A 15,582-nucleotide genomic window follows, 5' to 3' on the forward strand; every position below is an offset into this window, starting at 1 on the left:
ACTGGCATGTTCCTTAGATGCTGAGTCACCGCGTGGAGCTGGGATTCTGAATACAGAGCTCAACCTACGTGATGTCAGTAGCCGACGAAGCAGGAAAAAAACAAGGAACACAATGTCATCTAGGGGAGCCCGACCCCGGAGGTGCAGAGCTGAGGATGGAATCACATTCTACGTTTTGTAACATGCAAACTACCTCTGTGCCTTGCAATGCCTGGAAAGACCAGCAGCACTACCTTTGTGCCCATAATTAAGCAAGATGAACAACCCCTGAGAGCGAGTGTACTTTCCTACTTTTATTCTGTCTGAGATGAAAAATGCAAAAAACAAAAAAAACCCCAACACTGACAATCCGTGTTCACCCTCTGTGCCTCACCCTCAGGATGGGGATGGACAGGACGGCGGGGACCCGTTTCCTTTACCTCACTTGCTAGCCTCTCATATTCTTCCATCAGCCTCTCATTCTCTTGATTCACAGCAAGAACCTTACATATCCTGTTAGCCGCTGTCTCGGCCTGTAAAACACAATAGGTAAACAGGACGGCTCTGTCGACAGGGACGTGCATACACAAGGTGGAAGGTGGCAGGGCAGGGGGTGACCAGGGAGGCAGCATGTGCTGTAAGTGGCGCAGGTTCTGGGTTCGGGTGGGGTAAGCCTGAGGGCACAGCTCGTTCACACTATGGGTCATTTCACACCTTTGGGACCGTTTTCACACAGACTTACATGGCAGGCTGAATATACTGTAGGGAGTAACAGGGAAATAGCATTAGTCGCAAACACGAGCTTTGTGAAACATCAAGCAAGTTAGTAACAGAAACTGATGGGCTGAGGAAACAATGGTCCCTGGGCGTCCACCTGAGCCCCCTGCCAACCTCACAACTACAGGGAGAGAACTCTCTGAGTTACATTAGCCTTTGGAAATCAAAGCAGACAGGACTGGATCCTGAATGTATACCTGTCATTGCACTGAGTTCACGAGGGCCTCTACGTATTCATTCCTGAAATGAATACATCGAATGTGCTAGATGGGATCCTTCCACGGGGCAGAACCTGCTTTAATACTTTGTTTAACCCATGTGAGTAGCTGTTGAGGTATCAATAATTCCCGATCATTGTTTTGTGGGGAGCTTGAGGCCGGGAGGGGCCAAGTGCCTTAAACCGTGACCATGAGATCCGTCCGGCCTTCCGGGCCTGCAGCCTGGCCCCCAGCCTTGCCTCTGAAGCCCTAGTAGGGGCCGATTTCCAGTTATCATTGTTTGCTGGTGATGGTCTTTTCTTTTTTTTTTTTTTTGGCCCCACCAGGCGGCTTGTAGAATCTTAGTTCCCCGACCAGGGGTCGAACCCGCAACCCCTGCAGAGGAAGCGTGGAGTCCTAACCACTGGACCTCCAGGGAAGTCCCCCAGTGATGGTCTTAAAGAGGTCACAGAAATGACACATACTCTGTCCAACCCCATCTCTCAGGACTCTGCAAGTAGAGACAGGGGGAGGGACAGGAAGCAGAAACAGGGGAACGCGGGAAAGCAGAGGGACATCCACCCATGATGTCCCTCAGGCTGTTTATCTTAAGGAGTATAAATTTTTTTGAGGTTTTAACACTGTTAGACTTTCACTATTTCAGTTAAATTAAGATTCATCTCGCAAGATGCTTGAACACGTCACTGAACAGTGAAGGCAATCTCCAGGCGGAGAACGGGACAGGGGCCCTGGAAAGGCGTTCACTTCTCCTCGTCCAAGTCCCCCTTCACCGCTCAATCAGTGTGGCTCAATTTTCATGGCCCTTGTTTTTTCCTGAAGCACAAATGTTTCCCACCATTGATTAATGAGATAAGAGCAATATCTTAGAAAGACAGAGAGCTAAGAACACTTCAGAACCGTCTAAGGGTAAAGCTGTTAACTAAAAAAGCATTCGCAGTTTGGAACTTGCCACATTAGGTCATCACAAGCCACTTAGAAAGAGTCCAAGGTAAGACGTGAAGTGCACGCACACACACCCAGGTATGCACACGCACGCCCACACAACTAAAACCGATGCACAAGGGCAGCACGGCAACCGGACGGATGAGGGTTAAATACCTGCTCCGCGCCCGCGAAAGCATGGTAGAAGCAGGAAACGTATGTCATGATAGCTCTTTCATCGGGTTTGGGAGTGTTCACAATGTCTGAGGGAGGGAAAAATAACACAGAAAACAGACACATGCACAGATGAAGAGCAGAAACCAGGGTGAACAAACGGAAGAACGAACTGGTTTACACTTGACTTTCTGTGTTCCTCGGGCCCACAACCCTGACCCGCAGGAAGCCTGTACAGAACTGACACACTCGTGAACAGAATGCTTTCAACCAGCACGTTTTTTTGTTTTCACATCATCAAACCAAGGGCTCCCCTCCTTCCCTACCCTGGATGGCTTTTTTTTTAAAGTGTAGGCGAGGCATTCCTATGGGAACCCGTGGGCTGCCTGTCAGAGCTGGTGACCACTTCCTAAGGACCCGGGCGGCCCCGTCTTCCTGTCTTTTGACTGGATCAGGTCATCTGCCACTTTGGCTGTGAGGAAGGCGTGTCCCTCTGCAAGATGCGGGGACACACGCAGACCTCTCTGGCCCCATCTCGGATGCCACACCCCGCCCCCACCCTCATAATCCTTGGCTTTCTGCTCCGTGCACGGCCCTGGCTTGTGTGGGGATGAAGTTCATTGAAGATGGCATGTTTCCTAATCCTTCTATACATACTTGCCATGCCATTGCTAGAAGCTACCCAGAGTAACAAAGCACCTAAAGAGGAGGGTCTACACGGCTTGTACTTATTAACTATGACTCTTGCCACTATTTGTATGAGCTGCTGAGACAGCTACCAGGAAGAGAGAAAACAGAACCACGGGAACACACAGCCTTCCTTCCTCACCTTGGCCTCACCCCAGTTTGGGCTGAATTACGTTCTAACTTCAGATTCAGTTCAGTCACTGGACAGAATGCAGTTAAAAAGGTGCCGCGTAATTCCCTAAGGTGAAACCCAGTCATTGGGTTTCCAGAGGATATTGATAGAAAGGATGTGGGGATGTGGAACAGCATGGAATCTTCTGGAAACCAAAGATGAATGGCATACTACTGCATGGACAGGAAGTAAGTTTCAAAGAAAACTGGACTGAAAAAGACAAACGACTGCCTCCTCAGAACCAGACGGGGTCTCCTTACTCAGAGGAGTCGGTGGGGGGAAAAGAGAAAAACAACTGAAGAAAAATCAAGACACAGAGGTAAAGGATGAGCGATGACTTGTGTTCTACCTCCTCACCTTCTGTGCACCAGCAAAAGCATGATAGTAACAGGAGACATAAGTCATTACGACTCTTCGGGTCTGGCGGTGTATACTAAATCTGTGTGGAAAAAAGGTTAACTGCTCGGATGTTCCGAGAGCAGCAGGCTCCTGCTAAGGGCTGCCTCAGAGAGGCCAAGGTCATGAATCTTCCCGCAGCAGCCCCACACACTTGTGTTGCTCAAACTTTGGCTCAAATCAAAGCAGTCACATTTGCAAAGTCATTACTCTGTGTGCACTTCTAAGAACCACCAAAGAGAAGGGCACAGCCAGCTCAGAAGAGCCCTAAACTAGCAAGGAAGTCACATCCATGGCCGAGTTGGACCTCCAGAATTCCGCAGAGTGCACACAACAGCACTTTCGCTCTCTGGACAGATGGAGGGCCCAGGGGTCAGCAAAGGTCCTTCCTGCAAGTCCACACAGAACACGGGCACCCACAAATCTACAACCAGTACTCACCAGAGGGAGGAAAATAGAGAAACAGTTTTCATAACCTTTTAAAAAGCATGCAAGGGGGCTTCCCTGGTGGCGCAGTGGTTGAGAGTCTGCCTGCCGATGCAGGGGACGCGGGTTCGTGCCCCCGTCCGGGAAGATCCCACATGCCGTGGAGCGGCTGGGCCCGTGAGCCATGGCCGCTGAGCCTGCGCGTCCGGAGCCTGTGCTCCGCAACGGGAGAGGCCACAGCAGTGAGAGGCCCCGCATACCGCAAAAAAAAAAAAGAAAAAGAAAAAAAAAAAAGCATGCAAGGTAGTTAAGATGAGGAAGAGTTTCACCAGTTTTCACTACAGGTTTATGGGTGAGCAGCCCAATTAGCCACTTCAAAATCCCCATTTAGGATTCAGAGACTATCACAAATGCCAGGAAGTAAGGTCAACAGCAGCAGGCGGTGGAGAGGCAAGGATTCGCCAAAGGGATTGAGTGATCTGAGGGGAGGAGATCAGTATAAGACGTTACAGTAAAAGAGCAGGAGAAGTAAGAACACATTCATAGGAAGCTGTGGGGAAGGTAAGTCCGGGTGCAGGTGGCAAAGATGCAAAGGGTAATTAACAAATGGGGGGCTGATCTACTGGGGAGTTGGTTATACCACAGCTCGCCCCTCACCCAAGTCAGTCAAGTTCATAACTCTTTCACCAGAAGACTCTTACAGAAATTGCTCTGCAAAGAAAATAATATCGTATGCAAGCATTTTTCTGAGCCATTAAAAAGGAAAGAAAAAGAAAAGTAATAAGAGACTAGGAATGTGTCACAAGGGAGCAAGAAATGAATAGAGTGCTAACGCATCCCATCCACTCAGAGGATAAGCAGAACACACGCCCAGACCAGGACTCAGAGACTAAGGGAAACCCAGGAACAAGAGGATGGTCAGCCTCCCAGGGTAATAACGACAGCAATCCTGAGCTCACCCTCAACTGTAGGAAATCAGGGAGGCATCAATGGACAGAGAGATGAATTTACTAAATGTCGCCTGTTTTCTCCTGTCTTCAGTATCCTAGCTGTTGACTCAAGTGGTAAACTCTGGGTAGTTATTTATCGAATGGAAAGGTCAAAGGACAGAGCAGAGCACCCAAATGCAAACTTAGCGTAGAGAGGACAGACAAGAAGGAAAAGGTATTTTCCTATGTGGCAACTTCACTGTTTTATTGTCTTTCTCCCTCTAAAGAGTTTCTGAAAAAAGTAGATTCTGAAGAGCATATTCAAGTGTGGTCAACACCCCATAATACAGGTGTTTGATAAAATGGCTAAATTAACAAATGGGCAAAATTAGAATCCTAATTGACAGACTACTGTCTCAGGTGCACTGTGTCCCTCAAAATGATAGGTGGAGTCCTACCTCCTGGTACCTGTGAATGGGACCTTATTCGGAAGTAGGTCTTTGCAGACGTGATCAAGTTAAGATGAGGTTGTGCTGGAATGAGGTGTGGCCTTAATCCATGATGACTGGTGTCCTCATAAGTAGCGGGAAAAAGACACAGAGACAGATGCAGAGGGAAGATGACCATGTAAAGACAGAGTCAGAGACTGGAGTGATGCTACCATGAGCCAAAGAACACCTGGGGCTTCTAGAAGCTGGAAGAAGCAAGGAAAGGTCCTTCTCTACAGACTTCGGAGGGAGCATGGCCCTGCCAACACCCTGATTTCAGAGTTACAGCCTACAGAACTACAAGAGAATAAACTTCTGTTGTTTCAAAAGCCACCTACTTTGTGGTGACTTGGTACAGCAGCCATGATGCAGTCACCAAAAATAGGGAGGAACAGAAGACTGACAACTGACTAGAATCAAGGTCTTTGCTTTTCCCCAACATGCTAATTAGCAGAAGCAAGGAACAAGAAGCAAGAATAATAAGATTAACAACGAGCACAGTAATATAAGTCCTTGAGGGCCGGGCCCTGCCTTATACATCACATTATCTCCTGCAGCATCTCCAGGGTCTTATACATAGTAGGTGCTCGGTAAGCATCTGCTAAGTGAGAGGTACTCATGCATAAGTGAAACGAAGGGATGGTCTCCACGTATCTGTGCTTTAAATGCTGTGCCAGGGCGAAACTCCCATGAACTCATCTCAGATAAAGGGCACAAGAGGTACTGAAACTAGTCTCCAGCATGAGGGCCGCTAAAGCTGCAAAATATTGAGAGGTTCTAGCTCTACCAAAACTAAATTTAATTTGGACAAATTAAAAATGAAACGTGACAGTTTGAGAGGCACATGATGAATGACCGCTCCATAGTCTAGATTGAGATTCTATGACTTCCAGTTGGAAGGAAGCATGTTTTTCCTTGTGGAGTCTTAAAGAACAAGGAGATTTATTTGTTAAATTTCTATGTGGTTTAAAAAGAAAAAATGTTGTTAAAATAAAAACAGGAAGCTTTCCATTGAAAATCACACACCAAAGCATTCTGTTTCTTTGCCAAAGCTGAACCTTTTACCCAACCCTTTCATTGTAGTTTTGCTGGCTTGGTTTTGAGCAGGATTCTAGAAAATAATTTTGAGCAAAAGCTACATACGAATTTCTCTAATATTCACGAGGCCAATGACAGAAACTTCTTAGGAATCCTAAGTCCTTCAGATGTAACCTGGCTATAACGTTTACAGGTCTTTATGTGTGGTCATAACATAGGGAGGCAACAGATTTTCTGTAAGCCAAAAAACACAATTTTCATCTCACCTTCAGCATCCAACATTTTGGGAATATCCAGGTGCTTCTCTGCAATTTCCATGGCCAAGTTGATATTTCCTATTGGGTCATCCTGCATGGAAAACAGCACAACCAGCTTTTTAGCATATTTTTTTGAACAGGACTTACGACTGTTTTTTATATACCTCATTCTGGGGAGGAAACTTTCCCATCCACACATAACCATAATAGGATAAGATCTTCCTTCTTATATTTTCCCAAACATTTCAAACATTTAGAGAAATATCAAAAATGACATGAGAATCACCCAATCCATGCACACTCCAACTTCATAAAACGTGAGCAAAAGGTTGAAGAGAACAGATACTGTGCAGCTAGAAGGAAAGTTGTGAGGTATTTTCTCATGGATGGAAAAACACCTGGATACCTCAGCGCTGAGCTTCAACTCTGGGTAACAAAAATCTAGATGATTCCAAAAGGAAGCATGAAACACACGTTTTCCACATCTGGAAGGTGATCATGGAGAATATTTAGTACCACACTAACTTTGTTTATTTCTGTTTTAAATATAAGAAAACACGCTGCTTTCAGCATGTTTAGGTGAAACTTTTAGGTCACTAAAGAATATTACAAGATGGCTACAAAGAGCAAAAGTTAGGTTTCTAGGATGTTAAAGACCACAAGAAATGAAAGAAACTTAACGTTATAAAAGAAAATTGTGAAGAAATTTTTGTTCGTCCGATTGCGTTTGTCTTCCACGGTAAAGCTGGTTAAATATATATGTAACGTAACAAAATACATTGAACCAGAGGTGTGTAAATGAAATACTGAAAAATTAAAAGAGGTATTTAACATTTCCTGTTTTAATCTTCTAAAGAGATCAAGTATTGTGAATCTGAAATGGGATGGGGGTATGTAAGACAGAAAAATCAAAATGAAAAGTAGTGTTAGTACAGGGATGACTGTAATGAATTTTAACATCAAAGCCATTTAAACATTTCAGAAACTGCAATGATTTGCAATAAGCACAATCATTTTAATACAGTGAAACATCTAAAACATAGAGGCTTCAAAAACATTCGGTGCTCAAGGAAGAAACCAAAGCAAGCTTCCTGGCCTCTCAGAGTTTACTATCATTTCAGGCAAAATGTTTCTTCAACTCCATATTATTTTAACAAAGCATATAATCATTTCACTAAAAGCAGCCATATAATAAGGTGAGTCTTACCTGTATATTTTAGCAAATGTTTAGAAAACCAAATAGCTGAGTAACAAGTTTCTTTTTGTTCTTAATATATAAGAAAATTTTCAGCATTAAAAACAGAGTAATGATTCTGAGTCTTTGTGAAAGCTATCTCACTTACACTGTAACTTAGATAAAATGTAGCAATTAAGTGTTTTCTTGGCTCAGCTACTGGTATGTGACCCTGGGAAGATTAAAGAATTCCTCCCTTCTTCATCTGTAAAACTGGGATAATTAGTACCTCCTTTCTAGATGCATGATATTATATAGTTTACTGTACATTTTGAAGATTGAATGACTGTGTATGTATAACATACATAAAATATATGTATTAATATTAACATACATATATGTATATAAAACGTTAATATATGTAATATCCACATATGTAACACATATTAATACACATATATAATAAACATATATACTTATTTATTAACAGTGTCTAATCTAGAGCTATAGAAGTATTCACTGCTATGGTTAATTATTATCATTTTTCCACCCATCACAGGTGGCCAATTACCCCATCTGTTGACCTTTTGTAATAGAAACTGACCATTATAAACTGCTAATAAAATGTGGTCTATCTAGTATAATCCCTTCATTCTGCAAATGAGATAAAGAGTAACTGAAAAAAATATACACCGTCTCTATGTTTGAAACGTTTCAAAATAACTCAGGGATGAGAATATATGCTTGGGGAAGTCAAGCAACTCTGGCTGCCCCGTTCCCTTAGGCAACCTTCCATTCGTGTACGGCAGCTCTCATCTTCAGGATACAAGTACATTTTTCATGTGCTATCCTGTCGTCAGTGGAGAGAGGCCAGGGGAAGGGTGGTGAGCACGTGACAACTGCAAAGGTGGCAAAAGCCAGGACACTCTTCCTACTACCCCCTGTGCCACACGGGGAGGGCAGCATGCAGCAGGACCGGATTCCACACCAAACACAGCGACACGAGGTGCATGGCCAAGGAAGCACACCAGCAACCAGAGGAAATGTGCCCCACTACTCCTGGCAGGAATGGTCATGGGGCGGGCAACACTTTCCATCTTAAGTCTTTACACGGCATTATTGCTAGGACAGATGGACTGTCCACCACAAGATTTAGAAGGGGCCAGGATTTCTTTTCTCCATCACAGATCACATGTGCAAACTACTTTTAAAGAAAGAATGTGCAGACTATTTGAAACTTAAGCACAATACAGCTTAAGCTTAAAGGGAGAATGAAAGTTTCCTCAGCTGAAAACATAAGTTCCCTAAGTTGAATTTTCTGAAAAGAGAGAGAAAAAAAAAAAATCCCCCAAACTTCTTTTCTAAGGGTGCAACTCATACTTTGTATCAATAGCAAGATAAGCATCCCTTGTGTGAGAAACAAGTTAATCAACTCTAAGTAAATACGTCAGCAACTAAATCCTTCAGAAAAAGGAATTTAAAAAGAAGGTTTGGGGTATTTGAACCTTTCTCCCCCCAGCCTGCCCGCCCTGCAGCAAAACAGACACTTCACTTCTCATATTTACAACCTGGGAAGGTAAAGTCTCTGAGAAACATGTGTAAAAGCTGTCGTAGGAGATCAGGCCAAATCAACAAACATATCGTAATGTGGGCAGAAAGGTGACTTGGCTTTGGGTCTTGTCCCGCCCTAATTATAACAGGTGAGTATTTTCCAGCCACCCTTCCTGTTTTCATCCCGTGCCAGGCTAGCTGGGAGGGCATGCTGGCAGCAGCCTAGGTGTTGGTGTGAGTTCAATGCCAATGGGCTCACTTCCAGGACGACATGCTGGGGGCAGGGCAGACACAGCATGCCGGGCCCCGCAAATGACCTTGTTCAGCTTTGAGTAGTCAATGAGGTCGGGCCGGTGTCTGTGGATGAGTGCACAGAGTCCAAGGCCGTCTTTCCAGCTGCACGACGGTCACGGTCGGGAGGAACAGGAACACGGGTTAATGGACAGGCAGCAGCAAGGGGTTGACCTTGGTCAGACGTTGGCCTGAAATCTTGGACCTGGGGCCCCAGGTACCTCCCTCCCTCCCCCACCCAGTGACACCCTGGCCCCTTCCCTGGACTCTCGCCTCCCTCCCAGGGTCTGCCACCCCCCTACCAGTCTCCTTTCCATCTACAGCTTCAGGCCCAGCCTTGCTGGGGACTCCCCCTAACCTCCCCGCACCCCCACCGTGTCCTGCCCTGGTCCCTGCTGTGCTGGGAGAACTAGCAGGGACTGGAGGGAAGATGCCCCCTACTGTCCCCCACCTCCCTCAGTGCCCAGCAGGCCTGGCTTTCTCCTCTCTTCTCCAAGTCTCCATTCTAGACCTGACCCCCAGAGTCTGCCCAACAGACAGACACAAGGACATCCACCCAGAAATGCCCAGGACACACTTTCCTCCAAGAGCACACTCCTTAGTATACTCAGTACTCCCCGGTTCTCCTCTATCTTTCTTCATAAGGTTCCTTTTTGTTTTGGATTTCTTCTTTTAAAGGCAAAGATGTGTAAGCAGCTGAGGGACTTAGCAGGGAGGGTTTGGATTTCCAGTCTGTCTGCCCAGAGACACCAGCGCTCACTGTTCCCAGACACCCCCAGGCTACGAGCTCCCAAGTGATGAGCGGCGGGTTCACTGAAGGCCAGGAGCCTGTGCCTCCAAGGGTCTGGGAAGAAGGAGGCCCCTGGGGCCACACTGTCGAAGGGCTCGGGCCCATCTTGGGCCAGAAGAAGAAAAGCAAGAAGGTGAGTGGGAGGCCAGGCTCGGCCCTGAGACATTCTGCCCAGCAGGTCCCACACCCCGATGGCATGTGACGTACGAACAGGAAGCCTCCTCCTCACCTGTGTGCACTCAGGGAGTGGCTCAGGGCCTAATAATACTTATCTACCTAGATTACCTCCCCAGGCTGTCCTGGTAGCTCGTTCATATCCTTCATTTCTTTTTTTTTTTTTTTTACGGTACGCGGGCCTCTCGCTGTCGTGGCCTCTCCCGTTGAGGAGCACAGGCTCCGGACGCGCAGGTTCAGCGGCCATGGCTCACGGGCCCAGCCGCTCCGCGGCATGTGGGATCATCCCAGACCGGGGCACAAACCCGCGTCCCCTGCATCGGCAGGCGGACTCTCAACCACTGTGCCACCAGGGAAGCCCCATATCCTTCATTTCTTTTCTCTGATCTATGGGGGCCAGGGACCCATTTATATTCACGGGTAACCCACCACACAGAGGGAGAAAATATAAACACCTGACAAAAGATCTGCGCGAGAAAAAGACTGAAGCAAGGGACAATATCATGCTCTGAGGTTATATCTGGATTTCCTTCATCCAGTTCCCTAGTTTTTCAAACATGATTTGCCTACTTCTCTCCAATCCCAGCCTACAAAGCTGACTGATGAAGCATCTTTTGGGCACGACAGAGAGGAGGGATGGGGTGGAGCTCGTATGTAGGATACGCAGACCCTGCTATGGTGTCTCCTTGTCACTGAGAATCCATCCCTGCCGCATCCCTGCATGATACTCACTTATAAACAGTGCCAGCCTCCCAAACCTTAATCCAACGTTTTCCCCTGAGAGACCCTAAACATCAATCATTCTAGAGCCTGAGCTCTACTACATACAGAAAACGCGTGTCAGACAGGAGGAGACACGGGAGTAAATAAACATTGTTCTCCCTGCCAACCCGGATTCCAAAGAGAATACCAGGACCCCAGGGCCCTGGTTGCGCACCTGGTGTGGAAGTTCTGAATGTTCACATTTCTATAAGGAGCGGTCTTCCTTTGACACCAAAGCAGCAGACCTTCTTTGGCAGAGGTTTCTGTAATGACAGCCAAGAAAAAGTGTCCACAGGGAAACACTCACCGTCACTGCTCACTCACCCAACTTCTAGTCACTTGCTAAAGAGACCTCCCAGGGGGCCAACACCAAAGGCAACCTCTCTTCTCCAGTCTCTGCAAGAGGATGGAGCTGGAACCCTGCTCCCAGGGACTGACTTCTGAGGCCACTTGAAGGGACTTGAAAAGGACAGTGCAGGAGCTACAGCAAGTTATGACACGATGAATACAAAACTGGACTTCAGGGTTACTGCTAACGTACCTTTCGGATGAAAATTTGTTTTAATGTGCATAATTTATGACCTAACTATCCTGTCATTTATCTCAATTATAATTTATATTCTTAGGTAACTGGAATTCACAGAGGCCACTGTGTCTGAAATGTATTCCCTTACCCACTGATTTTAAAATACTTGAAGGCTTTTATTGGCAAATTCCAAGTTTGGCCACTTGGGTTCTGACCAAGTTAAGAAAGCAACCACCCCTGTAGCAGCCATGAAGACGTGCTGCTCAGATGTCCTGCTGCAGGGAACACAGGACAGAACTGATGTCCCAGCTACCACACTCTGAATCCTCCCCTGCATTCCCCAGAGGCCACACTTCTTCGGGGCTACTCCAGCCACAGACTGAGTGAGGGAGGGGCACCAGAGCTGGGCCATTCCCGCCACACATGGGACTCCTCTGAGAGCAACTGAGGCTGAAGAACTCCCCATTGGCCCGCTGACCCTGTCTGAGGACCACTTTGCAGAATGAGATTCTTCTTTCTCAAGCTCTTCCTTCCCCAGCACGGGTGTCAGCCAGGCGCTATGCCTGAAGGGGCTCTGCCATCTCCTGCTTCTCCCCACCCTTATCCTCCACAGGCATTTCCCCCAACAAATCTCTTGCATTTCTGCTATGGATGGAATGTCTGTGTCCCCCGAAAATTCATAGACTGAAGCCCTAACCCCCAATGTGATGATATTTAGATATGGAGCCTTTGGGAGGTAATTAGGGTTAGATGAGGTTGTGAGGGTGGGGCCCTCATGATGGAATTAGTGCCCTTATAAGAAGAGACAGCAGAGTGCTTGCTCAATCTCTCTCTCTCTCCCTCTCCCTCTCCCTCTCTCTCTCTTCCCTCCACTCTCCTTCTCCCTTCCCTTTCTTTCTCTGCCGTGTGAGGACACAGAGAAAAGGCAGCCATCTACAAGCCAAGAAGAGCCCTCACCAGAGACTAACTATGCTGGCACCCTGATCTTGATCTTCCAGGCTCCAGAACTGTGAGAAAATTAATTTCTGTTGTTTAAGCTACCCAGTCTATGGTATTTTGTATGGCAGCCTGAACAGACTAAGACAACTTCTAACACCATCTTGGCACTTGCTTGTTAGAGGACCCAAAGTTTTATACATCCAAACAGCTCCTCAAAGCCACTTACATAACTGGGATTCTGCTTGTATTTACATCTTAACAATTTAGAAAGCTCCTATGAACATGTGGACTCCTAACCAACATTGGGACCTGGCCTTCCATTTCAGTAAGAGCTTAAGTTGATTTTTTCAAATCAAAGTAAGTATTCTGTAATTATTTATCTAAATTCTCCATTTCTAGTTCAGATTTTGCTTTGACCCATAACCCATATGAAATACCCCCCCCCCCGCCCCTCGCAAACTTCCACATGCTCTAAGAATAATTTGAATGATTCCTGATCATGTCTCTTATCTACCAAATTCCTGTTAAGGAAAACGACTGAAAGTTCTAAGACTTTATTAAAATATTAACTGGTATAGATATCGAAATATGGAACTCCATACCCAGCTGTTCTGTTATACACACAACTGCCTGCCTTTGGGGTCCTGGCGAACGGAATTAGTAAGAAAAAGTATAACAGGAGAAAATAATCCAAACTTTTTTATAAAGTTTAAATGGCACTTAGATTAGAAAAGTAAACAGAGGTAAAGTAGATCAATACAAGCTTACAACTGCCACGTAAGCTTAGATTTATAAGTCATTGAGTTTCACTTAATTTCTTTCTGAATACGTCTGAACACTCTTATGCTATGAATGTTGAACAAAGTTTTTTCCTTATTGAATTGGCTACTCTAACAAAGCTGACTCTCTCCCACCCCAAGTCCATTCTGAGGCATTCAGCAAAAGGTTACAAGCCTGTGCCACATAGTACATGACTGTGGTACCTCCGCCCTGCCCCCGCAGGTGTAGGTTAAACCTGAGAAGTCCACACACAGAACCCTGATGGTGGGTATAAAAAGCATGTCATAAATAGGTGATGTCATTGGTTATTCCATCATGAAAAACCATAGGATGCCCCATCTACTTGGGCATCTCTGCACTGCCCTCACCAACAGGTATGTCAATCTCTCATTTCCCTTCTTCGAAGAGGTCCATCATTCTGTTGACGGAGACTGGCTCCTCAAAGAATTCAGTTTAATAACAAGGTCATTTTCCTACATAATATACATCATCAAAATAAATTAGACAATTTTTCTGTAGATTTACAGAAATTAAGTGAGGTTGTTAAGAAATGACCCCACAGAAGTAAAACAAATAAAAATATAAGTTAGCAAACTAACTTCATCTGCTGTGTGGGACACTGGAAGACTTCTGCTTGAAGAGATTTAAGCACCTTGTCAGTGATATCACACTTTTGAATGTTTATTTCTTAGTCTTTTGAAAAGCAGATTAGTATATCTTTCTATCATAATGTTTTATGAAATACTATGCTTTAATTATCTTATCTTGGGCACATAAATAATAAATTGGGGAACCTCTAATGGATCACACCATTCATAGTTACATTTGAAATAGAATTAAGTTTTCAATTAGTATTATCACAATTTGAAATCTGTAACCAATCAGAAGAAAACCTGAGGTCAAGCTCACCTCTGTAATATTTGTGGGAAAAGGATTTGCTAGTGTAGCAAATGCAGTGGTATGAACAAGATTTTTAAAAAATAATATTTGTTCTATCAAGTGGGCTCAACTGCTTAAATATTTAAATGCCGAAGTATATAAAACTGATTAAATGATTACAAACTATTCTTTTTTAATAAAGCAGGAACTTTTAAAAAGCAGATTATTATTTTCACTAGCATGAAAGAAATGTACTTTAGTAAGAGTACATTGTATGAAAGTTTTCAAATTCAGACTCTTCATAAATTCGAGCTGGCTGTTATTTCTGAGCCTGAATTCTTGAGGTTTTAATATCATTATATCTTAGTTTGATTTTTAGGGGGCATAAGTAAATTCCTGGACAGAGTTATGAACCACGCTCCCAGCCCTGACCATTCGGGTGCGTGGTTGCCTTCTAGGTGACAAAGTTAGAGGAGACTGCCTGGTTGGATAAGTCAGGACACCCTTAAGTACATTCTTTTTTTCTTTTTTTCATATTTATTTATTTATTTGGCTGTGCTGGGTCTTAGTTGTGGCATGCGAACTCTTAGTTGCGGCATGCGAGCTCTTAGTTGCAGCGTGCATGTAGGATCTAGTTCCCTGACCAGGGAACGAACCCAGGCCCCCTGCATTGGGAGCGCAGAGTCTTAACCACTGTGCCACCAGGGAAGTCCTAACTATGTTCTGCAGCTATACCTTTTGTGATTTGAGTGCTAAACAGGCCAAGTTCTAATTTTAAGAATGTCAATTTGACACTTTTGACAGTGCTGAATTCATCAAAATATTTTGGAGTGCAGTGGGCGTAAAAGACTGAAGATCTGCTCTTCAGTGGCAGTGCTGAGGATTAGGGTTATGTTACAATGATGGAACAGTTATTGGGCCAATGACACAATGATAATAGATATTTTGTTTATAAAAAGGGGGGGAGGGAGAGAGGGAGGGGAGAGAGAGAAAAAAGAAAGAACAAATGAACAAACTCAGATTTCAATCGATTATCTTTCAGCACTTGAAGGAAAGCGATTCAAGTGTTTCAAGATCTAAGTCTAAAGAACTGTTATAGTCGTGAACCTACTAGTATAATAAGCAATAAAGAAGCTCAAAAAACGCTCATTTTAAAAAGCGACTTCTGTTCTGAACATGTACTCATCTTTTCCAAAATGATTCCAACCCCATGAATGAAACAGCATTGCTGGGGTCTTTTTCTCATACAAATAG

General features: G+C 44.9%; 1 protein-coding gene across 3 annotated transcripts in view; it reads right to left on the reverse strand.

Annotated features, from left to right (window-relative positions):
- The window catches only part of ACTN2 (actinin alpha 2), a 78,958-nt gene that overhangs the window by 26,617 nt on the left and 36,759 nt on the right, over nucleotides 1-15,582 (reverse strand). The window contains exons 5-9 of one of the 3 annotated variants that reach the window (XM_033841775.2): nucleotides 11,380-11,467; nucleotides 9,505-9,583; nucleotides 6,472-6,553; nucleotides 2,073-2,158; nucleotides 420-512 (exon numbers count right to left, since the gene is read on the reverse strand). In XM_033841775.2, the coding sequence (XP_033697666.1) occupies nucleotides 420-512; nucleotides 2,073-2,158; nucleotides 6,472-6,553; nucleotides 9,505-9,583; nucleotides 11,380-11,467 (428 nt within the window). Of the gene's footprint in view, nucleotides 1-419; nucleotides 513-2,072; nucleotides 2,159-6,471; nucleotides 6,554-9,504; nucleotides 9,584-11,379; nucleotides 11,468-15,582 lie in introns of those variants that run through there. The other 2 variants (XM_073793637.1, XM_073793638.1) reach the window with 2 other exon arrangements.

The sequence above is a fragment of the Tursiops truncatus genome, chromosome 16 (assembly GCF_011762595.2).
Source record: "Tursiops truncatus isolate mTurTru1 chromosome 16, mTurTru1.mat.Y, whole genome shotgun sequence".
In the NCBI taxonomy this organism is placed as follows: Eukaryota; Metazoa; Chordata; class Mammalia; order Artiodactyla; family Delphinidae; genus Tursiops; species Tursiops truncatus.